General features: G+C 41.5%; 1 protein-coding gene across 1 annotated transcript in view; it reads left to right on the top strand.

Annotated features, from left to right (window-relative positions):
* Positions 1 to 24,722, top strand: part of LOC139735866 (dynein axonemal heavy chain 5-like) — a 91,146-nt gene that overhangs the window by 43,515 nt on the left and 22,909 nt on the right. Inside the window, exons 34-62 of the mRNA XM_071646613.1 lie at positions 92 to 220; positions 842 to 1,060; positions 1,619 to 1,765; positions 2,426 to 2,598; positions 3,690 to 3,868; positions 4,244 to 4,431; positions 5,152 to 5,346; positions 5,945 to 6,079; positions 6,335 to 6,442; positions 6,928 to 7,039; positions 7,563 to 7,750; positions 8,376 to 8,618; positions 9,494 to 9,607; positions 10,186 to 10,344; positions 11,287 to 11,403; positions 12,173 to 12,305; positions 13,002 to 13,120; positions 13,721 to 13,843; positions 14,452 to 14,694; positions 15,349 to 15,501; positions 16,048 to 16,188; positions 17,033 to 17,126; positions 18,042 to 18,190; positions 18,892 to 19,046; positions 19,681 to 19,834; positions 20,706 to 20,870; positions 21,498 to 21,686; positions 22,367 to 22,523; positions 24,119 to 24,324. Coding sequence (XP_071502714.1) covers positions 92 to 220; positions 842 to 1,060; positions 1,619 to 1,765; positions 2,426 to 2,598; positions 3,690 to 3,868; positions 4,244 to 4,431; positions 5,152 to 5,346; positions 5,945 to 6,079; positions 6,335 to 6,442; positions 6,928 to 7,039; positions 7,563 to 7,750; positions 8,376 to 8,618; positions 9,494 to 9,607; positions 10,186 to 10,344; positions 11,287 to 11,403; positions 12,173 to 12,305; positions 13,002 to 13,120; positions 13,721 to 13,843; positions 14,452 to 14,694; positions 15,349 to 15,501; positions 16,048 to 16,188; positions 17,033 to 17,126; positions 18,042 to 18,190; positions 18,892 to 19,046; positions 19,681 to 19,834; positions 20,706 to 20,870; positions 21,498 to 21,686; positions 22,367 to 22,523; positions 24,119 to 24,324 — 4,587 coding nt within the window. The remainder of the gene's footprint in view (positions 1 to 91; positions 221 to 841; positions 1,061 to 1,618; positions 1,766 to 2,425; positions 2,599 to 3,689; positions 3,869 to 4,243; positions 4,432 to 5,151; positions 5,347 to 5,944; positions 6,080 to 6,334; positions 6,443 to 6,927; positions 7,040 to 7,562; positions 7,751 to 8,375; positions 8,619 to 9,493; positions 9,608 to 10,185; positions 10,345 to 11,286; positions 11,404 to 12,172; positions 12,306 to 13,001; positions 13,121 to 13,720; positions 13,844 to 14,451; positions 14,695 to 15,348; positions 15,502 to 16,047; positions 16,189 to 17,032; positions 17,127 to 18,041; positions 18,191 to 18,891; positions 19,047 to 19,680; positions 19,835 to 20,705; positions 20,871 to 21,497; positions 21,687 to 22,366; positions 22,524 to 24,118; positions 24,325 to 24,722) is intronic.

The following is a 24,722-nucleotide window of genomic DNA, read 5'->3' as shown; positions in this document are numbered from 1 at the left end:
TTATTCAGCATTCAGACATTGTTCTGCTATTGACTTTGGTGTACACTATGGCCTCTTCATCATCCCATGGATATCTCTTTGTACCTCGCAGCACCATCTTGAGGGTCTGTTTGACAACGTGAAGACGGTGGACTTCCATGAGAAGAACTACGACCAGATCCTGGCCATCAGCTCCAGGGAGAAGGAAAAGATTGACCTGGTCACTCCCATCAATGCCCAGGTCAGTTGCCATGACAACCCTGATATTTCTTATCGTGAAGTATTATCACAGTAACTATCACTCTATCGGTTCACTTTTTATTTTTAAAGTTTTGGTACTAAGTATAATTCAGATGGATTGTGATTAGTTTTTAAGATTTCCTGATTGTAGGAGAATGATGCCTGTTTGGTCCAGGTATCACATTCTCAATAAATTCTGTAACTTGAGAAGTTGAGTTTGCATCCATGTTTCTGAATATTTCCATAGGACTTGATGAAAACATCAGCTTGATTGCTACATGTATGAATGCCTTCAGCAGGAGAAAAAACATGATTCATGGAGTAGGTACGATAATGTTTCTGGATTGCAAGCCATTGGAGTTAAATGTCAGGACAGTGCACTCCTTTTTGTGTAAAAGCCCTTTGGATTGGCATGTTGTTGTTGTTGTGTTTTTTTTCATTATACCAAAATTTTGTTGTAGCTGGACAGTAAAGTGTGTACAGCTGTATAGATTATGATTTGTAGGACCTGAATGTTTGCTTTGTTGCATTGAGAATTTTGTTACAAACATGCTTGTTATTATGGGAATGAACTGTACAAGGTTGAAACTTTTTTTTTTTCCTGTACACCTTTCTCCTCCAGGGCAACGTTGAGTTGTGGCTGGGAGAGCTGCTGAAGAACATCCGGAAATCCATCCACACTGTGATCCGCACGGCCCACATCGCCCTGCAGGACAAGGAGAACTTCAATCTGATCGAGTTTGAGAACACCTACGCAGCCCAGGTGGGCCTGCTGGGAATCCAGATGATCTGGACCAGGGACAGCGAGGATGCCCTAAAGAATGCCCGCTCAGACCGAAAGGTTCGTCCTCTCCATCACTGTAAAAGTCAAAATCTTGTGTGGTGTGGAAATTTTTGTGCATTTCATAAGACATTAAACTAGCATAAAAGGAAAAGCATACAATTTGTTTTTATATTATTACATGTACATGTAATACTATTTTACGTTCTGATTCTGTGGAATCAAGAACATTTAAGATTCATCTTACACGGTCTAGTGCAAAAATTATTTGCAAAATATGTATTCATTATTGTGGCTGCTGTTCAACACCCAGGGTGAATCTATTGGAGGGGTCGGCATTAGTCACCTGAATTCTGGTGTTGTTGTTGGACAGGTCACTTCACTATCCGTTAAAATGGTACATGAATTTGATGACGATACCTTGCAATGCATTTGCGATCTTTAGGTTGAATGCACTGTATGTAGATTGCTTCTCGTACTTGTCAAGGTGTAAAACATTTGTAGGCGAATGCAGATCTAGTCCCTTTACTGTCTATGATGTATGTAATATCATGTGTGATTAGTGATCCCTGCAACTTTGATAGTCCCATGCTAATAATTTCTGTGTCCCCTTCACAGATCATGGCGACCACCAACCAGTACTTCCTCGACATGCTGAACATGCTGATCGACATGACCACCCAGGAGCTCACCAAGTATGAGAGGACCAAGTTTGAGACCCTTGTCACCATCCACGTCCACCAGAGGGACATCTTTGATGATCTGGTGAGCAGTGGTGCCCCAAATCCTAACGCTTAACCTTTCCCAAGTGACCAGCTGTAGAGGATGCATTTTCCTCGTGAAATGGGGGCATTGATCGCCGACGCTTTACTTAAACCACATATTGGGCAACCCCTGCAAGTAGTCAATCTGGCCTGTAGCGGACACGCAAGGGAGCCGAAAAAAAGGTGGCAGTTATAGACAAGTGGCCGCTATAGACAGATTATATAAAGGCAACCGCTTAGTATCTGACTGTCAGTCGCATGATTGACAGACTTTGGATCCGAAATTACATTAGCCCAGATCAAAAGTTGCTTAGTCGTGTGACCTAAAGTTGTATAGTATTGCGGTGGCCTAAACATGCTTTTTCTCTGAGAGGGAATTGTTTTTAATGGTTATATACGGTAAGGGCTGCTATAGACAGGTATTCGCTAAGATAGGTTTGACTGTTTATGTTTTGTTCACAAAACTAATAAATCAAACATTGCATCTATCTTATATAATTTTCTGGCTTTCTGCCACAGTGTGTTTAAGTCATGCACTGCTATAGATATTGTGTATGAGATTGAAGTCTGAAACATAACACATGATATATGTAGAACATTCTGTATGTACTATGGTGCATATGGGTATAATATGACATATATTTTCATTGGCATCTGACAGGTACGCATGCACATCAAGTCATCCAATGACTTTGAGTGGCTCAAGCAGTCTCGCTTCTACTTCAACGAGGACACCGACCAGTGCATCATCTCTGTCACCGACGTCGACTTTGCCTACATGAACGAACCTGTGGGCTGCACGGACCGATTGGTGATCACTCCTCTCACTGACAGGTCAGTCCTTCCCCCAGTGTAGCTCACAAGGTGTATGTGTATAAACACTTGTGGCTTACAGGGTGTATGTGTAAACACTTCTAGCCCACAAGGAGTATGTTCAAATGGCTCACAATGTGTATGTAGAAATGGCCCCCAAGGAATATGTGAAAATGACGTACAAGGAGTATGAGTAAATGGTTCACAAGGTGTATGTGTAAATGGCTCACAAGGTGTGTGTGTGTTTGAATTGGCTCACAAGGATTATATGCAAATGGCTCACAAGGAGTATGTGTAAATGGCTTATGAGGTGTATATATATATCAGAGTTACACAGTTTGTTGAGTAAGGGATTCCTGTGCAATGACAACTGCATGGATTCAACAATCATGCAGATTTTTTCACGAGAAACTGTTATAGCTTTGTGTAGCCAGTTGGGCTCAATTCACGAGAATTAAGTGCATGGGGGTAACGTCTATGTATGCAGTGAATTTAATCGTAAATTTATATATATCTTCATATTAGGTGTTGATAATATTACAGTGATAAAGTTACAGTATTTGGGTTGTACATTCGCAAATCCATGTATTTCAAGCTATCTTCAGATCAATTCAAATTCATATCAAATCAGTAAAACATCTGTTTTTTTTTATTTATGTTTTATTGAAAAATTATACAGAATCACATTATTTACAACAATCAACTTGATTAGAATAACGCAATCACTGAACAACATAGAGGAATTGTAAAAAAGAACAAAAAAAAGGCAGAACATTAAGTTACCATATACAAATCAGATCTTGTGCAAGAGCGATATTCCGAGATGGGGAAGGAGAATATAACAAACAAACAAGTAAACAAACTAATGAGTGACCAATTAGCAGTTTCATCCTCCCTTCCAACTGAAAAAAGTGTGTGCACTGCAGAGACTGGAACAAGCCAAATCAGGGGGCGAGAAGATCCACCTTACCCAAACATAACTTGAACAGTAAAACATCTGTTGAAACTTGATAATATTTTTGTTTCTCTTAGTCCCTTTTGTAACTGTATATTGTAAGTAATGTGATATATCATTGAACTAACTTTATCATCATCTTTGGCTGGGATTGTAGGTGCTACATCACCCTGTCTCAGGCCCTTGGGATGAGTATGGGAGGAGCCCCAGCTGGCCCCGCAGGCACGGGCAAGACAGAGACCACCAAGGACATGGGCAAAGCTCTGGGAAAATATGTTGTCGTCTTCAATTGCTCTGACCAGATGGACTTCAGAGGTCTGGGGCGCATCTACAAAGGTAAAGTCCTGGGCTAGTGGTGGCAAAATGAGGAGAACTTGCAGAAACAAGATCGGAAGTGAATGTGTTTGCATACAGTACTAGTACATTGTGAACATCACATTTAGTATTAAAGAAATGAGTGAGGGGATTGATAAGCCAAGTGAATTCAAGATCATCTGTCATAAAATCTGCAGAGATGATTGATCAACATCAGAATCCTTTACGCTATATTGACAATAAACAAAGTCTCAGAGCCACATTTATGTATCATTTCCCTGCAGAGCATGTCTAGATCATTTAGGATTAAAAAAAACAAGAAAAAAAAGAGGCTTTACACAGAGAGCGAATGATAACACCATCACCAACTCACACGCTGTGTTCATGGTTCTTCAGGTCTGGCTCAGTCCGGGAGCTGGGGCTGCTTCGACGAGTTCAACCGCATTGAACTGCCCGTGCTCTCCGTGGCCGCTCAGCAGATCTACATCGTTCTCATGTGCAAGAAGGAGCGCAAGAACCAGTTCATCTTCACCGACGGAGATGTGGTCGACATGGACCCAGAGTTTGGCATCTTCTTGACCATGGTGAGACTACCTCCATCCTCCTAGATGCTGCACTCTGTCAATTTGTTCACTTATGTGGTCTTATTTATCCTGGGTAGCTTCTTCAGTGTTAGCACTGTTCTTCCAGAGGACCCTACCATTATTATTGCCCTAGCATTGCCTGGTATCCATTTATACACCTGGACTGGGCAGGGAAAAAAACAGAAACAAAACATCTTGTCCAAAGATTTAGGCACTTGCAGGACCTGAACCTGGGACCTGTTTCAAATTCAAGGGTCTTATCTAGAGTACCACAATGCTGCTGCATGGAGATTTTGATTTAGTGGAGCACATATCAGAACTTTACTGGAAGAATGTTTGGTGGTACAGTCATATTATTAAGAGTTGTAAGTACGTGTAACCTATTTTGATATGAGCAGACCCAGTGCTTCAAAACTGTAGATCCGCCCCCATTTTTGTTAGCATTATCAACTTGTCACTGTTGTCAAAGAAATATGTGCCGTTGTGTCTCTCATGTTCTGTATTAGTTCATTGATGTATTCTGCTTATAACAGATATGTGGTGTGCACTTAAGTTGTACTGTGTCTCACACCCACAGAAGTCAACCTAAATGTCACTTTTTTTTTTTTACTTGCCTTCCTCAAAGTTTACCACCATCAAAATGCATCATATTGGAAGTGAACTGTCTTGTAAATATCTGCACCTATTGTACCATCCTTTAACCCCCCCCCCCCCCAACAGAACCCTGGCTATGCCGGTCGGCAGGAGCTGCCCGAGAACCTGAAGATCCAGTTCCGTACCGTGGCCATGATGGTCCCTGACCGGCAGATCATCATGAGGGTCAAGCTAGCCGCCTGTGGTTTCCAGGGCAACGTGATCCTGGCCCGCAAGTTCTACACCCTCTACAAGCTGTGTGAGGAGCAGCTGACCAAACAGGTGAGCGGTCATCAAGGACAGTTTGACCGGAGCGTCGATTGCATAAAGACCTTATATTGCATGCGACGGAGATGAACTGATACATTTTGTGTGTAAGCAGAAATCTGCATCCTCAACAAAGAACATGGTGTATAGGTGTAATACAATGTCTGATATATTGGATGGATACGTTCCAGCAATTGCATGTAAGTTTTCAGTCATATTGATCAAGCGATATGTTTTAATGAGTGTTGAGTCATATAGGGCAACATGATTTGTCATTATTGTCATAATGTCATTTTTTGGCATCCACTGTATGCTTGAAGAAGATGTCAATTTTTTACATGTAGTGACATCCTTGATATTGTGACTTTTTCCTCCCCTGTCACCCCTCCCCCTCCATAGAAAGAGTATGATTCCCGTATGTCATTTCCTTTTCGTGATGATAACTGGGTAATTATATTTTGTTGAATACAGGCATACATGTATGTACTCACCCAGATAACTAGCAGTCATTGTAATCAGACTCTCTCTTTCATGAAATAATCTTTCAATTGCTTTTCTGTTCTATTCTTATAACAAATGTTCCTTTTACTCATACATGTATGTGACTTAACAGGTCCACTACGACTTTGGTCTGCGCAACATTCTCTCCGTGCTGCGTACCCTGGGAGCCTTCAAGAGAGCTAACCCACAGGACAGTGAGAACATGATTGTCATGAGGGTTCTGAGGGACATGAACCTCTCCAAACTGGTATGTGGATTTTGTGATTCGAGTAGTTCGTACCTGTGAGTCTGTGATGTTGCTTATCCCAAGTTGAGATCCTTGTTTTTGAGAAGATTAGCATCCTTGCAGTGAGGCTAAATATCTGTTGTGCTTCTGTTAGCATTTAAACTGCAAGAGAATGAAAGCTGTTCCCAAGTAAAGTACTACTCATGACCTTGTCCAAATAGCTGACCAGTAAATAAACCTGAATGTGATATGGCCTCTGTTTGTTGCCCTCTACAGGTCGACGAGGATGAACCTTTGTTCTTGTCTCTCATTGATGATCTGTTCCCTGGCATGACGCTAGACAAGGCTGGTTATCCCGACATCGAGGCAGCCATTGAGAAACAGGTAAGACAGACACTAGCCTATAATATTTCTATTTGCTTGTAGATGTAGGGGAAAAAAATGTGCCGAGTGTAATCCTGATATTATGGCTAAATCTGCTTGAAGCAATGTGGACGCCGCTCTGATAACAAGAAAGTTAAAGGCATCAATTTTTACCAACATAGTTTCTTTGCCAACAAAGTTTTGCCACTCAAATGACTAAATTGTTATATCACAATTTAGAAATAGAAAAGCCAGTCATTATTCTCAACAGTTTGCCACTGTAGATTTGAGTGAATCTGGCCTTCCACAAGCTTTTATGTTATCCTGTGACTTCTGCTTCTCAGCACCATATGAATTACATGGAAAGAGTGATGTAATAAATCTTTACATTGAATTTCTGTCAAATTGTCGATCACTGAAATTTTCCACAAACTTTTACAAATTGAAGGGTGAGATGGAGAGCGTGAATAATTGTCACTCAATCCTTTTTCTCTCAAATTCTGTAGATCCGTGAAGCAGGCCTGGTCCACCATCCCCCCTGGACGCTGAAGTTGATTCAGCTGTACGAGACACAACGCGTCCGCCACGGCATGATGACCCTTGGACCCAGCGGTGCAGGTCAGTGTACCGGTCAGAGGCTGTGGTGGCAAAATCCCCAACAGGAAGTCATAACCCAAGAATGAGCTTCCTAATTCTGGGAGAACATAATGCAATATATAAGAGTAGATTTCAATACAAATTAGATAAATGGTATGCCTCACTTATTCCATTTACTTCTCCCCTTCTCCCTTATCAGAGTTTAGGCTGAAAAGACTTTGCCAATGCATTTGTTTTCTCTTTTATTATCAGGGTCAACTTGGTACCTTTGCCCTGTTGTATTCATGATATGCATACCAATATCCTATAAGGCTTCTTATTACACACTTAAAAAAAAACACACACAAAGAAAACAATATATACCCCCAGATTATTTTCTATTTTTGCAGACTGCTTTTACTCAATGCCTGTCATTTCTCTTAAAACACACACACGCACACACACACACACACACACATAAACAAAATAACAAAAACAAACAAGTAATTCTTTACATGCTGCAGTTATCATCACAATTCATTGACCTCTGCCCCCTCCCTTCCAGGCAAGACAAAGTGTATCAACGTTCTGATGAAGGCCATGGGTGACTGTGGCGCCCCCCACAGGGAGATGAGGATGAATCCCAAGGCCATCACCGCCCCCCAGATGTTCGGCCGACTGGACGTCGCCACCAACGACTGGACTGACGGTATCTTTTCCACCCTCTGGAGGAAGACGCTCAAAGCCAAGAAGGTCAGTGACGTGAATAGTTCACTTTAAATGGTTTATTTCAGCATCCATTCTTGATGGATTTGAGGGCATTGATCACTATAGGAAGTGTCTGGATATCTCAGTCGTCCATTCATGCTGTACAATCGAGTGAAGCCACCATGCCAACATGTTACCAGACACACTCTATGGGGACTTGTATGCATTTTCAAGCAGACTGTCACCAAGATCGTGTTAGTTGTGAACTCCATTCACAACTGTGTGGGCAAAGTGCGAGGTAAGATGGCCGTGTGCTGGCTTCAAAGCGATTGGCTTATGAGACATCTAGATACCTCCTATTGAGATCAGTGGTTGAGGGTTATTGTCTCCCGTTGTTGTACCCCTCCTCACTCACTTCATATCTTATCTAGATTATTACATCAGAGACTGTAAGTAATGGTGCTCAGGCAATACCTGTTTGTGTATGCTTTGTTCATCTGGTGATTAATTAAATAAAGAACAATTGCATGCAGTTAGAGTGTATATTCTTTTTCAAGATGGATGAAAATAATGAGAAATATGGAAAAAGTCTCTTTAATGTATTGAATCTGTGTGCGGCAAAATATAGAGAACATTATTCCACTCGTGGATTGCTCTTGCATCGTTCCAGGGGGAGCACATCTGGATCGTGCTGGACGGTCCGGTGGACGCCATCTGGATCGAGAACCTGAACAGCGTGCTGGACGACAACAAGACGCTGACCCTGGCCAACGGCGACCGAATCCCCATGTCGCCCAACTGCAAGGTGGTCTTTGAGCCCCACAATATCGACAACGCCTCCCCGGCCACCGTTTCCAGGAACGGCATGGTCTACATGAGCTCCTCCATCATGGACTGGAATCCCATCCTCCAAGTAAGATACACTCCAAGGACTTAGGGTTAGGGTTAGGGTTGTGATGGGGTTTTAGGTTTATTTTCATGTGAGGATTAGGATTAGGGTTAGGGTTATGTTTATGTGTTTCGTTTGTTTGTTTTCTCTTTGTTTGTTTGATATTGGAGCAAGATTTTATCAGACTGGACAGTTGCAAATTCAATTTCTTCCAGGAACAAAGCATAGTCATGATGCTGACACAACACTTGCTGCTGCGACAGGTGTTCCGGTCTTATTTACTCCAAGGACTTAGGGTTAGGGTTGTGATCGGGTTTTAGGTTTAGTTTGATGCGAAGAATAGAATTAGGGCTAGGGTGATGTTTGTGGGTTAGGGTTAGGGTTGTGATAGGATTTTAGGTTTAGTTTGATGTGAAGAATAGAATTAGGGCCAGGGTTGTGTTTGTGGGGTAAGTTTCATTTTTGGCTTAGCGTGCAGATATTTCATGGGCGAAATTGTCGCAGGAGCAAATGTCATGGAACCAGTCATGACTCATGCTCATTCAAGATATTCAGATTGAAAGTGTCGTATTGATAGTCTGGGTTTAAGTGAAAATTGATGAGTTCTCCACTGTGATGTACACTAATTCACATTGATACATCTATAAATATCCTCAGTGATTTGTTGGCACAGGCAGAGAAATAAACTTAACAAAGATGGAGATGGGTAAAAATACAAGTAGTTTTCAGGATTTAAGTACGTCAAACTAAAGCACATTGCATTCCATGTTATACCACACCAATGTGCAGATTTGAATTGACCTTACATACATGCACCTCCATGTGCTTTATCACAGGCAGGCATGAATTCCTATCTTGTCTACTCACCTTGTTTGTATTTGCATTATGTCTCCCTCTAGGGTTGGCTGTACACCAGGCCGGCCACCCAGCAGGAAGTGCTGATGTCGCTGTTTGAGGATACCTTCAAGGATCTCTACACTTACATCGTCCAGAACTTGGTGCCCAAGATGGATGTAAGATTTGTCTTTGTTATTTTTTTGCTATTCCAACAAGTGCTATGACAGCATAGTGTCATGTTCACGAATTATCTATCTTGCATTTTGTTGTTAAAGTTTTATTACAGCTCCCTGAAGCTTCTCCTACAACCTGTGTGACGTCCTTTAATCATATAGCGTGGTCTTTGAATTACTTGTCACTGTAAGCTGATGTAGATTGTTATTCATCCAGTCGAAGTGTAATATCCAAAATTCTTATAAATCGCAAAACTGATTTAGAAGAATTTTGGAGATTGTCACTGTAAGGTTACCAGAGGGACATGTAAGTATTGTAGCACTATGTGATCCTGACTTGTTCTTCTTATCTCAAGGAGTTCATTGTCTCTAATCATTTACCTATCTCTGAACTGTCAGTATGTACAAATTGTACATGTACATGTATGTATGTATGTATGTCAGTATGTATTTATGTCAGTACATGTATGTTGTCAAATACCTAAATTTGTCCTGTCCATTTCACCTCCTCACCCTCTGGTTGCATAACTGCTGACTTATGACCTTTGACCTCATCTTCTGACCTCTGACCTCACTCACAGATCCTGGAGTGCATGTACGTGCGTCAGGCCATCGACATCCTGTCGGGCCTGATCCCAGGGGAGGATGCCAACCCCTCCAGGGAGCATCTGGAGCGTCTCTACATCTTTGGCCTCATGTGGTCCCTGGGAGCCCTGCTGGAGCTGGACGACAGGAAGAAGGTCAGAGTTCATCACAAACTAGAGAGAAAACAACAACAACAACAACAAACACCCCCAAAAAACAAACAAACAAACAAACAAAAAACACAAAATCGTTAGAGATTGACTCAATGAAAAATGTAGGCAATAATCATTATATCTACACATTCATATTAAATATTATTTTTCAAATATTTGTGGCATTGGTAGGCACCAAATTTGTTTCAATTTCAAGTTCCCTAGTCAGGGATAAGCATCTCATTCATCTTTTATCACACATTCTAGAGATGGGGGGGGGGGGGGGGGGAGCTGTGGTTGCCTAGCGCAAGAGGACAAGTGGATTCAGAGCACCCAATATGAAAAATAGGTGGCTTTAAAAGAAGCCCACAAAGGATCAATCATAGAACAACGAAATACGTTTCTGGTTTGGTGATAAATTTTAGAACTTTTTTGTAAGAGAATGCTCAAGTGTGGGATGTCTGAAATAGTTTTATTTGATGGATTACCCCCTGCTGTCTTATCAATGAGAACAGCATGTTGGACTCTTGTGAGTAGCCATCTTTAGCAGGTTTTTGCAGATAAAGTACACCGTAGCTTACATGCTAAATATTTTTGTAGCAATCTTACATAATTTTGTGCCTTGAATAAAGAAAAAAATATCATGCAGGGGTTGAGTGTCATGCTTGAAAACTGAAACAAAAGGAAGATACATTGCAATAATCCTGGTTTGTTGGTGTGTAGTGCTGATATAAGTAGTCATGGTTGATAAACACATGGTGAGGCAGTTTATCTTGTCTTAAAAATCTATTCATTCATCTTTTTCCAGATGTTTCTACTAACATTTTACTGTAAAATTGTCCCTATCGCTTGCTGCTCTGGGGGAAAAATCATCACAGCATTAAATTTTAATTGATGGTCATGATTTTCTGATATTGATGATGTCATTTTACGTTCAATTGACAGATGGAGGAGTGGCTAGTGGAAAGAGGTGGCCTGTTGCTACCCAAGACCCAGCCTGGACAGACCATCTTTGAGTTTGTCGTCACGGACGACGGTCAGTGGCAGCACTGGTCGGATAGGGTAAGGAACGTTTGCCTCTGGGAGGATCCGCTGCTCACTGATCCCTTCTGTGATTACTTTGGAAGATAGGGTGATGGACAGATGAGAGGGATGGATCGATGAATGGGGAAATGGATGAATGATGTATGTATGGATTGATGATATATGGATAGATGGATGATGGATGATTAGGATGTGTTGGAGGGATGAATGGATGCATGGATGGATAAAGGTATGGATGGATGAATGAATGAATGATAGATGGATGCATAGATGATGGATGGATGGATGGATGGATGATGGATGGATGGATAGATGATGGAGGATGGATAGATGGATGAATGAATGGATGAAAGGATGGATGGCTGGTGAATGAACTATGCAAGTGAACTGTGCCATTTCCACTTGGATGTGTAACATGTAACTTTATTTGTGATGTCTTGTTTGGCTGAATAAGTAATCATAATAAAGATAATGATATGTAAATCTCAACTTTTTCGTAGGATGCTGTTTGAGAAACAAACTGCATTGAAAGGGTTTGATGTACTGTTTCATTAAATCAGCGCAGGTACGATAATGTATACACACCCGTTATGGACAGTTTAATGTCAGAAAGCTAAGCAGATATCAAGTTATCTATTCACTCTTCTCATTGGAGGGAAAGAGGAATCCAATAATGCAGGCATCATGCTTGAAATGTGTGGAAATATACTGTGACTATCGCACGTATCTCATGACACATGTTGCTTGTGATTTTACTGGAAATCATTGTGTCTCCTCTGATCCCCAGGTGCCTGAGTATGTGTATCCGAAGGACTCTACCCCAGAATACGCCACCATCCTGGTTCCCAACGTGGACAACGTCTGCACTGACTTCTTGATCCACACCATCGCCAAGCAGGAGAAGGCCGTTCTTCTCATTGGTGAGAAAAAGACTATGGTGTCCTCCTCGTTATAGCTACACCTCTCTTATTACCTGTCTCTCTTCCTTTTGTTTTTTTCTTTGTCCACTTTACTTACTCCTTTCCCTTCCCCTTACTGTAAATGCCTTCCCATTCATTCATATCTATTCAGACAGGTTCATCAAATCCTGACTCCGATGACACCTTTTAAGCTGTCCACTGACCTCTTATTGAACTCTTGTCATTTGGAAAGGAGATGTTTTCTCAGATTTCCAAGTATTTGATAATCTGTTTTCAAGTATTTATGTAACACTGGCAGTTGTAGCATTGACAACCATTTCAAATGAAATCATACTTGTCATGTTGCCTGTATCATAGTAACTTAAACAGGTCAGCTTTTGCACTAGTTCATGACATATTGGTTGTGAAACGGGAATTACGACTTTGTCAGTGCATAAGAAGAATTGATAGAATGTGGAAATCAAACTTGGTCATGGTATATCTGATATAAGTAACTTAAAGATCAGTCAGTTGAAGCTATATCGAAGCATGTCATATTTAGAATGAAGAGTTAATGATCTGGCCAGTGAATTTGAAGAAATACAACGTGTATGTAGAGTGCTGTTGTATTTCTGCTTGAAAGTCATATAGCATGTGATAAGTGCAGTTACAGTCATCACTCTGTAATCATTATATAACCACATTTGACCACGACAGGTGAGCAAGGAACAGCCAAGACTGTTGTCATCAAGGGCTACTGCAACAAGTATGATGCTGAACATCACCTCTTCAAGAGCTTGAACTTCTCATCCGCCACCACGCCAAACATGTTCCAGGTATGCTGTTGAAACATTTACATGTACTCGTGCCTCTGTCATAGGTGCAGAGATTTTACAGAAGTTCTTTTTACCTGAGCGTGAGAACTCTTGTCGTAGATATGGTGTGCAGTGATTTCTTTGATTTCTTTTTTTAAGTTTCAGATGTCCTTTCAGGATAAGTTTTTATGTAGGCATAGTACCTATTCAGAACTCTAAGGATAAAAATAAGCAACTCTGTCGTTAAGATTGGCCAATCAGCAGGGTTTTTTTTTTACTCTATAGCTATTGTATGCATAGAGAATTTGATAAGAATGAGATAAAGAGTGGTCTATCTTCAGTCCAGCAGGAATGTTGTGTCCGTACAGAGTATGTCCATCCTTTTTTTTTTTAAATTCTTGACACAAATTTATTTGTGATTCAAAATTTAATATGTGGGATTGATACTATATGATTGCTTTTTGTGTGTATTCTTCTAATGCATTTCTACATTTGATGAGGGATTGACACAGTGTCACTGAAAAATAGTTTATCATTTTTTTTTTATGTCAATTGACTGGAGGTACTATTTTCTACAATGCTTGTCTATCTACTCTTACACCCTCCTCCCCGTCTCTGCAGCGTACCATCGAGAGTTACGTGGACAAGCGAGTGGGTACCACCTATGGCCCTCCAGCTGGCAAGAGCATGTCGGTCTTCATTGACGACGTCAACATGCCAATCATCAATGAGTGGGGAGATCAGGTGAGATTGTTGTTTGTTGATCTCACAAGTACACGACTTCCTCCAGCATTCCTCCTCATTGCAAGCATTTCTCTTTAAGTTATCAATTATATATTTAGCAAAAGACAAGACAGGACAAGTGGTTGGTGATTTGCTGTCAAGTGTCACTGTATCAAGCTAATGGAGTAGGCAAGCGAGATTAGCACATGCAACAGTGTTACATTACAATAAATCGGGACCGTTGACCACAATGATTGTACTGCAAGGATAATCAGCTTAACAAGAGAATTTTTGAAAAAAATGTATTAGATACTTACAGACAGAAATCTCCCCCCCCACACACACACACACAGTGGAAGCTACACTTCTGATGTTGCTGATTCAGCATGAAATGTTAATGACCCCTCCCCCCCAAAAAAACCAAACAAACAAACAAACAATGGGCAAAGAAAAGAATGTCAGAAAGTCAACTCTTTCATAACGTCAACTACTGAACAGGAATATTACATGATCTTCATGACTAAAAGGACATGTACATGAATGTGTTGTCTTTGCTATCTGTAACCTATGAAGGAAGGGGATTTTGAGTGACAGCTTGTCACACTCCTTGATTTTATTCATTCAAACAGATCACCAACGAGATTGTGCGTCAGCTGATGGCAACGAGGGGCTTCTACAGCTTGGAGAAGCCCGGCGAGTTCACCAACATCGTGGACATCCAGTTCCTGGCAGCCATGATCCAACCAGGAGGCGGCCGCAACGACATCCCGCAGCGCCTCAAGCGCCAGTTCAACATCTTCAACTGCACCCTGCCCTCCAACGCCTCCATCGACAAAATCTTCCGCACCATTGGCACGGGACACTATTGCAAGGTACATTTTAGCCTGACTCTTGGAAGAAATGACTACCAGGAAGCTGTGTCTGCTTCGCAAATATCACTTGCTTTGACGTTCTGTCGTGACATTGTAGCTTGGTGTTAATCTCTTACTCATTTCATTGTACTGGGTGATTCAAGTAGAATAAGAATATTAGGAACTGCCATAGGGCACAACTAGAAGAATTCAATCATGGCTACAAAAGTAATTCTGAAAGCTAAATAACAAAGGAGTGGCAAAAAGACGGGGGTTCATGAGAAAGTTGGGCTTATAGTTTAAAATCAAAACCAAGATAAAGACAAAGGACAAGGAATGATGATGAAATAAAGTGCGAAGCTCCTCAAATATGAAGTCATATGGCCCACCTTCACCTTATGTTAGAAAACTCGGCAAAACACAACCAGCTACTCTTAAGGAGAAAGCAAGATCTCGAAGATCATATCAAGTATGTCAAAGCTTGAGGTAAAGTAGTGCGGACTGTCACTAGAGAGAAAAAAAAGAGAGTGAGTAATGGCACATATAGTTCACCAAAATTACAAAATTATTTCATGTCAGCCAACAATTATGACCTGTCAATTGCATCTGCACTCTTGTCAACCACACCCATGCCATCGTGATCATTTCCCATCCTGTCCCCCCTCTCCCCACCAGGAGCGAGAGTTCAGTGAGGAGGTGTGCCAGCTGGCCGACAGCCTCGTCTCCTGCACCCGCAAGCTCTGGCAGCGCACCAAGATCAAGATGCTGCCCACACCGGCCAAGTTCCACTACATCTTCAACCTCCGCGATCTCAGCAGGATTTGGGAGGTAAGATCATGAGGGTTTTTTTTTTTTTGATGGTGTTATCGTTTTTGGTATTGCTATAGTGATGATGATAATGGTGATATTATATGATGATGGTGATGATGATGATGGTAATGATGATGAAGATGATGCTGATGATGTTGATAATGATTAAGATGATGGTGATGATGATTATAATCATCATTGTAATATTCATTATTGTTTATCGTTATTAAAAGTGTTTGTAGCGGTAAATTGCAGTAGTAGTGATATTTGTGTCAGATCTCCTATGGGCTGTGTTTCACTTTTTTGTTTGGCAGAGGTTTTCAGAGCCTTAGCAAAATACTAGCACATTATGTCAGCAGGCCTTTGGGCATGCGCATGAGCTAAATATGGGCATGTAGTGAGTACTGACTTGTAGCTATACCATCCCCTTAAATCTTGTCCAGAAGTTCTGTCTATCTCGAGAATGTATGCATCGTCAGTATGTTCCGAGAATTTTGGAAGCCTTGTTGAGTGAGGTCATCTCATCTTACCGCTTTCTATACCATCCTTCCCCCCACATCTCAGGGTATGCTGAACAGCTCGGCGGAGGTCATCTCCAGCCCATCCGTGCTCCTGGGGCTGTGGAAGCACGAGTGCACGCGTGTCGTCGCTGACCGCTTCATCAACCAGGAGGACAAGGACTGGTTTGAGAAGACCATCAAGCTGGTGAGTCGATGTGACCCTCAGCGGTGCAGCCAAGACAATCTCTGATGTTTACTTCTATGCCATCTATGGATGGAATTCACCATCTCTGTGCCAGGGACTTTAGACAGTGTGTATAATGCTATGGGGTTTTCTGTGCCAATCAACAATCGATGCACACATAAGGATTAATGTAGAGTGAATGCTACCTCTCATGGTCGTGGTCACTCTAATCATCATCTGATCTCCGTCATTCTCTGACTTTCAATTTAGTAAACTTTATTGTTTATCTGTTTCATACAATACCTACTTTCCTGTTTTTGATATTTTCTATTTTGTTTGTTTCCTGTAAGCTGTTTGATATTTTCTATTTTGTTTGTTTTCCTTATGCTGTTTACAAGTGTTGCCAGCTGTTTTTATGATGTTCATGCTGAAAAACAGTCCAATATTATTTCAGATGCAACAAATATGCTAGACTTTGGTTTCAAGGTCCACATGTATTGGAGCATAGTGGTCAAATTGAAAATTTCTGTTTAGTACTGGTATTGTCACGTAGTGGATTTCTCATGCAAAATGAATGGTTGCTGCATTAACCCATTCCACACTGAATTCTGAAATCCCCATAGAGTTATAACACAGACCACCAGGTTCCCATATGGCATGGGTTATAGAAAATGATAATCGTAGTTATCAGGATTATTCTATTTCATCATCAACTCAGCAAACAGTTTCATATTTTGTTACATGAGGAAAAACTGTTTAGTTTCTTATAGCAGCTGCATTGAAGTTTCTATCATTTGCTATGTCACATATGATATGATATGATATTCATCTCTACTTGTTGCTCTGTGTGTTTGTCATCCAACAGACGATTGAAGAGGACCTGGGTACTTCCTTTGCCGAGCAGGTACCCAAGGAGCCGTTCTTTGTGGATTTCCTCAGGGATGCACCAGAGATTACAGGTCTGTGAGAAAAGCATTTCACACAATCTCGAGTGATATATCTCTAATACTCTGAATTCAGGCAAATATCACATTCTTTCCCAAGACTATCAACTGATTTCATTGGTGTGTGCAGTGAGATAGAGTTACCACTAATGTGAATGCATGATAGAGCTTCGCAGGGAATATCAAATATATTCACGGACAATTTCAGTTCACTGCCAAAGACCCATTTCAGTCCTATTCATCATTTATCATGTAAGTTAGGAATTATCTGATTTACGTAAAGGAAAACTCTGAAGGCTCATATTCATGTAGGTGGTTTAAATCAAAAGAATGGTTTGAATTCAGTACATGGACAAAACATAAGCATGAAATAGGCGTACACATACCTTTTATACGTGAGTATCAATGCACAGTTGCCTTTGGATGTCTGTTGGCGTATACAATCTGTCACGCACATTTACGCAGAAGAAATTTGCGAAAACCAAGGACTGAATTTAAACCTTAGTGAATACCAGCCATTGACACTGTACTATGGAAACTGTGGAGGCATACGTGACAGACAAGGTAGTCAAGCAGAAACTCTTGAAGCTGTTCTTCCCATAATGTGAGACTAGTCTTGAAATCCAGTTGTTTTAACTCGTCAACATCACAGTAGAGGTTCTTTTTGTCTTGTTAGCTCATGGTTTATTTTGTGCAACCTAAAGTGGTTCAGAGATGACTATGCCCAGTTGGCGCATATTGAGGGAGGCAACTGAGGTTCCATAGAATTGTTTTTAGTTGAGGAAAAAAAAAGTTTTCTCGAAATTTTGTGCTGGGCATCACTGATTTGAGCTGGTATGAGGCGACATGGTCACAAGGGGACTGATGTGAACGAGACATTGAAGAAGCTAGTCTTTAATGTCCAGCTGTTCCAAATGGTCAACCTTGCAGGAGAGGAGCCAGAAGACGCGGACCTTGACGCTCCCAAGATCTATGAGCCAGTCACCACACTGGAGGCCCTGGCGGACCGCCTCACCATGTTCCAGGAGATGTACAACGAGTCCATCCGTGGTTCAAAGATGGACCTTGTATTCTTCAAGGTGAGTTTAGCGGGCTGGATGCTTGATATTTTCTGGAGTAGGGGGAAAGTATGCACCACTGCTCTCCGAAAAAATTCTAACAAAACAAAGAAAATCAGATTCCAATGAACTTTGTGAGGATGATGGAAGTGTTTATCAGTAAGAAGCACATGTAGAGAACAATTCGGAGCAATTCAATTTAATGCAGTTCAATTTATTATTCATTTCCATCCAGCTTAAGAGCGAAACATAATACAAAGCGTACATATGACACAAATTATACTGTTTTTTACATCAGTTTGTAAGAAATATGTAATGCAGTGTGGATTACGAAGTACACAACAAAATATATGTGCAATTAAGTAGAATACCCAAGAACAGCAATGCATACATTTCAAGTTTGACAGAAAAGTAAGTACAACAGTGGAAAATAGTGGTCGAAAGAAAAGCAGGGCTTATAAAATGTGGATCACTCAAAACGTAATATGTGTAGAAACTACAATATTACTATCCAAAATCTATCCATGGACAGCTAAAATATAACTGTTCAATGTAATGTAGGTAACAAGGACATCATCACGAACAGTAACTATTTTAAAGTACAAGGAAATATGGAGCAGAGAAGGAGCAAGAGATGTATAAAGTGCATTCCATCTGCGCATCACTCGGACAGCCTTCATTTATCTCCCTCGTTTGTTTTATTCATCGATGTTGTTTGACAGGATGCCATGGTCCACTTGCTGAAGATCTCCCGCGTCATCCGGACCAACCGGGGCAATGCCCTCCTGGTGGGAGTGGGTGGCTCCGGCAAGCAGAGCTTGACCCGTCTAGCCTCCTTCATCGCCGGCTACAAGAGCTTCCAAATCACCCTCAGCAGGTAAGGGGCAGAGGGATCGCTCACTGATTGCTGGAGAAATGTGTTGCGATACCAACGGAATTTTCCTCTTTTGAAATAACCCATCATGTATTTGATAACTGCTCATTTCTTCTTCAATACAAGTTGGTGTTGTAGGATTTTCTTGCTGAGAATTGTTTTCAAGAAATCATCTTTGTCTTAGACTAGTATTTTACATAACAGAGTTTGATAGTTCAGAGAATTCAAATCTTTTGCAAGGAAGAGCACATTTTGTCCTGATTGAGATGATATTTTAGGGTACTGTTATCACCAAGGGATATTTCCCTTTCTTCCAAGACAATTAGTTTTAGGCTTTCCAGTTTCCCACTTCTCTTCATAGGGCAAATTAAGCCTCTCTTCATTCAATTCATCTTTGAATTGACCATAATCAGTTTTGTGAACAAAAAGTTTTACTCGTAAGAGTGGAAGTTTGTCACAATGCATGACAAAGAAACTCCTTGAGAATTCATGTATTTACTGGTGATACATGTGCACATATTAATAACCATGATGTGCTTGGAATATTCATGCACAAATTTACCTTCCCTCCACTCACTGCCCTCTACACCACTCTCATTCATTCTCCTCTTGTTTTTCCGTCCAACCCCTCTAAAAGGTCCTACAATGTGACCAACCTGATGGATGACCTCAAGTACCTGTACCGCACCGCCGGTCAGCACGGCCAGGGCATCACCTTCATCTTCACCGACAACGAGATCAAGGACGAAGCCTTCCTGGAGTACATGAACAACGTCATCGCCTCCGGAGAGGTCAGTGATTTCTCTCTCATAATACTCATCTTTTCCCCCGGATGGCAAAATGTCACCTGCTTTGTTGGAATGTTTCAATGTGACCCCCTACCCACCTCTTCACCCCCCTTCACCCTCTTTTCCCCTTCCCTCCCCCATTCCTCCCCATTCCTCCCTTCCTCCCTTCTCACCTCCCAGGCCCATATGTGTATTACATTATAAAGCAGAATATTATTAGTTGGACTTCAGAAATCCAGCTTTAGGAACCCCCACCCCACCCCTTCACACTCCCCTCCTTAGCGCTCCCTCATTATGTATAATACATTTTGAATCTAAACTATTTTGAAATATTCCCCCAAAATTATTAATAGACTTCAAAAAAGATTTCAATCTACAACGTATTGAGTGTGAATATGAGATCATGTGACGTGATATCACCTATTTCATGGCTATTACAATTCAATCCCCCCCCCCCTCATTAAAATGTAACATTACAATCTTGGTCAGTTCAGTTTGTCCTATGAGATCAAGAATCCAAGACTCCAATCTTGCTCAATGTGCAGCACTTTTTTTCCTCCAGAGATTATAAATACAAAATCATAAATCTGAACCTGATCTATTAGCGCCCAAAAGAGTGTGAATGCAAGACTGCAAATTTGAACCATTTCCCATCCATTTCACATGATTACAGAAATAAGATATTATCTGACATGTACAATCATTCTTAAGAGTATTGCTTAATATTTCATATCACCCATGGCATTCCTCCACACTTACTAACTGAAATATTGTTTTGTTAGTCAATCAGTCCCTTCTGTAGAGTGTCATGAACGTCAGAAAAAGTTGGAATAAGTTTCGCGGTGAATACATGTACGTTCGCCTCCTCCCTCAGGTCTCCAACCTGTTTGCCCGTGACGAGATTGACGAAATCACCGGCGAGCTGATCGCCGTCATGAAGAAGGAGTATCCACGGCGACCGCCGACCAACGAGAACCTCTACGACTACTTCCTGACTCGCGTCCGCAACAACCTTCACGTGGTTCTCTGCTTCTCGCCTGTGAGTTGTTTGTTAAATGTCTTGGCACTGCAGAATATTTTGACTCATTGAGAAAACATTGTGCTGTACACGTTGATATTTTTGCATACAGATATTTTTGTAAATCACAGCTGAGCAGACAAGTTGTTGAAATAATCACTGTAAACATGTTATGGCGCAGTTGTAGCAAGTGTTTGCGCATTAAGCAAACATTCGTGCATTCAGAGATGCCTATTGGCTAGCTAACCATGCATCCACTTAATCTACTGTGCATTCAGTAATTACTGGATGCATGGCTGGAAGGATTGGATACATGGTTTGCGTCTATGGCAATTCAAAAGGAAATGCATCCAATAAATTTGCCATCAGGTCTCATGGGCAAAAAGTGGGTTTCTGGCCAAAAAAAAAAAAATTGTCTCCCGTGATATAAAACAGATGATGGACATGTCTTGTGCATCATTAGGAATAGTGTGCATGCGGTAACTGTGGAATTTGATCTAACATTCTGTAGTTACCTTATACACACAATTCCTGCTGATGCATTCACACCTGTGCATCATTTGTATATTGTCTTGTTTATTGGCATGCACACATCAGTTATGTTGACTCCTTCTCTCTCTGATCCCCCTCTGCCGTTGACGCGGCCAGGTCGGCGAGAAGTTCCGCAACCGCTCGCTGAAGTTCCCCGGCCTCTTCTCGGGCTGCACCATGGACTGGTTCAGCCGCTGGCCGAAGGACGCCCTCATCGCGGTGGCGCACCACTTCCTGTCCACGTTCCCCATCGTCTGCACCGAGACAGTCAAGAAGAGCGTGGTCAACACAATGGGCGTGTTCCAGGTCAGTTTGGGTCATTATGCATTCATTCTTGGAAAAGGATGCCAAATGGCCAAGATGATGAATACATTAAACAGGATTAGCAGTTTATGATGTCATCTCAATTAAAGATCCCACCCCCTCCCCATTAAAAGGAGAAAAAAGACTACGTTTTTGCAAACTTCCATGCATACATCTATATGTTGATGATTAGGTACATGGGAGTTTAGATACACAATTTCCCTCGATTATTTTGCATCAGGCAACGGTTTTTGTTTGTTTGTTTGTTTGTTTGTTTGTTTGTTTGTTTGTTTGTTTGTTTGTTTGTTTGTTTGCTTGCTTGCTTGCTTGCTTGCTTGTTTGCTTGTTTTTTAATTGATAGCATTTGATAGTAAGATCACTGATACGATGAACTGGGTATAAAGCTGTCACAGTCTAGCTATCTTACTGAGGTGAACCTGCTCAATTGTCTTGTACCCGAGGTAGAACTAGTAGCACTCAAAGGACAAATTAGATAGATGTGTGTAAAGGTAGACACTTCAGAACTTACCATATGCATATATGCAGGTTAGGTTATGAGCAGACTGTTACAATTCATGGCACCAAAAATGCACCCCAGCACAGAATGTTAACGTTTATATCTCACCACTCCCACCCCCTAACCAGTTGATGTTAACAAAATCACCAATCGCCAAAATGTACAGGATCTGGTGGCCGAGACGTGCGTGGAATACTTCCAGCGATACCGTCGCCAGACCCACGTGACGCCCAAGTCCTACCTGTCCTTCATCGACGGCTACAAGAAGATCTACATGGAGAAAAAGGAAGCCATTGGCATTCTTGCTGAGAGGATGCACACAGGTATAACCTTTGAAAGTCAGCATATAGCCATTCTCAATCTCGGTGAAAAAAATGCTTACATGTAACCTTTTGTGTGCCAGGGATTTTGGACAGTGTGAACTAAGGAGGTGTATAAGCGTGCTTTAGATCTGGGACATTAACTCTAAGAAGCCACTATTAAGCAAATAATCAACGTTGGTGAAGGTGATGGGACAAACTATCACTTCCGAGGCGATCTGGATGTAGCTATCTTTCCGAAGCGCAGCTGAGGAAAGATAGCGTACACATTCAGATCGCCGAGGAAGTGATAGTTTGTCTCATTGCCTGAAACTAAAGTTGATTATTTGCTGTATAGTCCACATCTAGGGTCCTAGAAATTCCCATTTTATTCCACATCTGAAACAGTTTTAGCTGTCTTTAGGTATCCTTAGGGCTTAGGCTACCTGTGCGCGTAGATGACAAAACAATGAATTTACTGCGCTCACCGCGCGGCACTGAAGTGAAAGTGCGTTGCACTGTGTACTATCAAGTGACCTAGTTAAATGATAGTCCACAGTGCAACGCACTTTTATTTCGCGCGTACTCATCTCGCGTTAAGACTGTATGGACTGCCAGAGATCAGCAAAACAAACAGCTGTCTTTTAGATGACAAAACAGTGAATTTGCTGTGCGCACCGCGCGACACTGAAGGGAAAGTGCGTTGCACTGTGTACTATCAAGTGACCTAGTTCTTCTCAGGTGATTATATGGGCAAAACTACGCTTTATCATGTGATCAGCTCTTGACCAATCCTATAGCAAGATTCTTAGTATGTGGAATATAAGAGGCAAATATTGGTATTCTGCACATGTGTGAGATATCTGTTTTCAATGGCAAGCTTTAGATCTGCATCGCGAACGCTAAGACGACGCTAATCAGGCAAAAAAGGTGTTCTGCACATGCACGAGACAGCCGTTTATTGTCCAACACAGGAGACTGCGTCGTCTTAGCATTCATGAGGGGATCGGTCATCATTGGGGGATCGTTCATTTGCACATGCTAGACCTTACCTGTGGAATCAGTTGCCTCAAGCTATCCGTTACATTTCAAATGTTGACTCCTTTAAAGTTGCCCCCAAGACTCATTTGTTCGAAACCATTTTCCTGTAGAATTGTATATTATGATATATATTTTTTTCATTATCATTATTGTGTCATTCATTTTCATGTGCATGTTTGTGTAAGGATTTTTGTATTTCATAAGTTACTTCTACTGCGCCTTGAGCACGTTAGCTATGTGGAATTGGCACATTATAAGCACCCTGTATTATTATTATTATTATGTTGCAGATCTAAAGCTGGTAATTTTGCTTTTAAGCTTGTTATTATAGATGGAGTGGCAAGGGTGAGGGTTAGACAGACAGAGACATACAAAGGGACAGACTTACTGTAATACTTGCAGAACAGTGTGCATTCATGATCTTGTTTTGCCCACGAGACAAAAATTCCAGCATTGTCATGCTCCTTGTGCTGAAGATGTGGATTTTGATTCCTTATTCTTTTCAAAGTTTGACAAATATTCAGTTGGTAAAGAGTGATGCCCCCAAAACTTTCCATCTTCATTCGCCTTCAATCTAGGTCTGGCCAAGCTGGTGGAAGCCACCGCCTCGGTCAATGAACTGAGCAAGGAGCTGGCGGTCAAGGAGAAGGAGCTGGCCGTGGCATCCAAGAAGGCCGACACCGTGCTGGCAGAAGTGACGGTCAGTGCCCAGGCTGCCGAGAAGGTCAAGGCTCAAGTCCAAAAGGTCAAGGACAAGGCTCAGGCCATTGTGGACGAAATCAATGTGAGTACCTGGCATCATCTCTTGTTAAGATACTATTGTAAGTGAAGTTGAAACATCCGCTTGCTTGTTTTTCCCCGTTGATTTCAATGGTGACTAAAACAGTTCCCTAGTAACATATTTTTGTGCAGAGTTTTGACTAATCGTCATGCGCATGGCAGATTGTTGTTAGCGCACTTCCGTGCGCATGGCAGAATGTTGTTAACCCTATGCGCACTCCCACACCCTAACGACAATCTGCCATGCGCACTCCCACACTGTAACGACAATCTACCAGGCGCAAGGAAGCGCTGTAATGACAATCTGCCATGCGCACGACGTAATGTGAACTTGACCTGTAAACATGTTGTAAACTGCCCACATTTACCTCAAGATCATCAATAGAATTCTAGAGATTTTAG

The sequence above is a fragment of the Diadema antillarum genome, unplaced genomic scaffold (assembly GCF_040938485.1).
Source record: "Diadema antillarum isolate AM-2024a unplaced genomic scaffold, OU_Dant_1.0 seq00000604_RagTag, whole genome shotgun sequence".
Taxonomy (NCBI): Eukaryota; Metazoa; Echinodermata; class Echinoidea; order Diadematoida; family Diadematidae; genus Diadema; species Diadema antillarum.
Note: the sequence above shows the minus strand (reverse complement) of the source record. Positions and strands in the feature narration are given on the sequence as shown.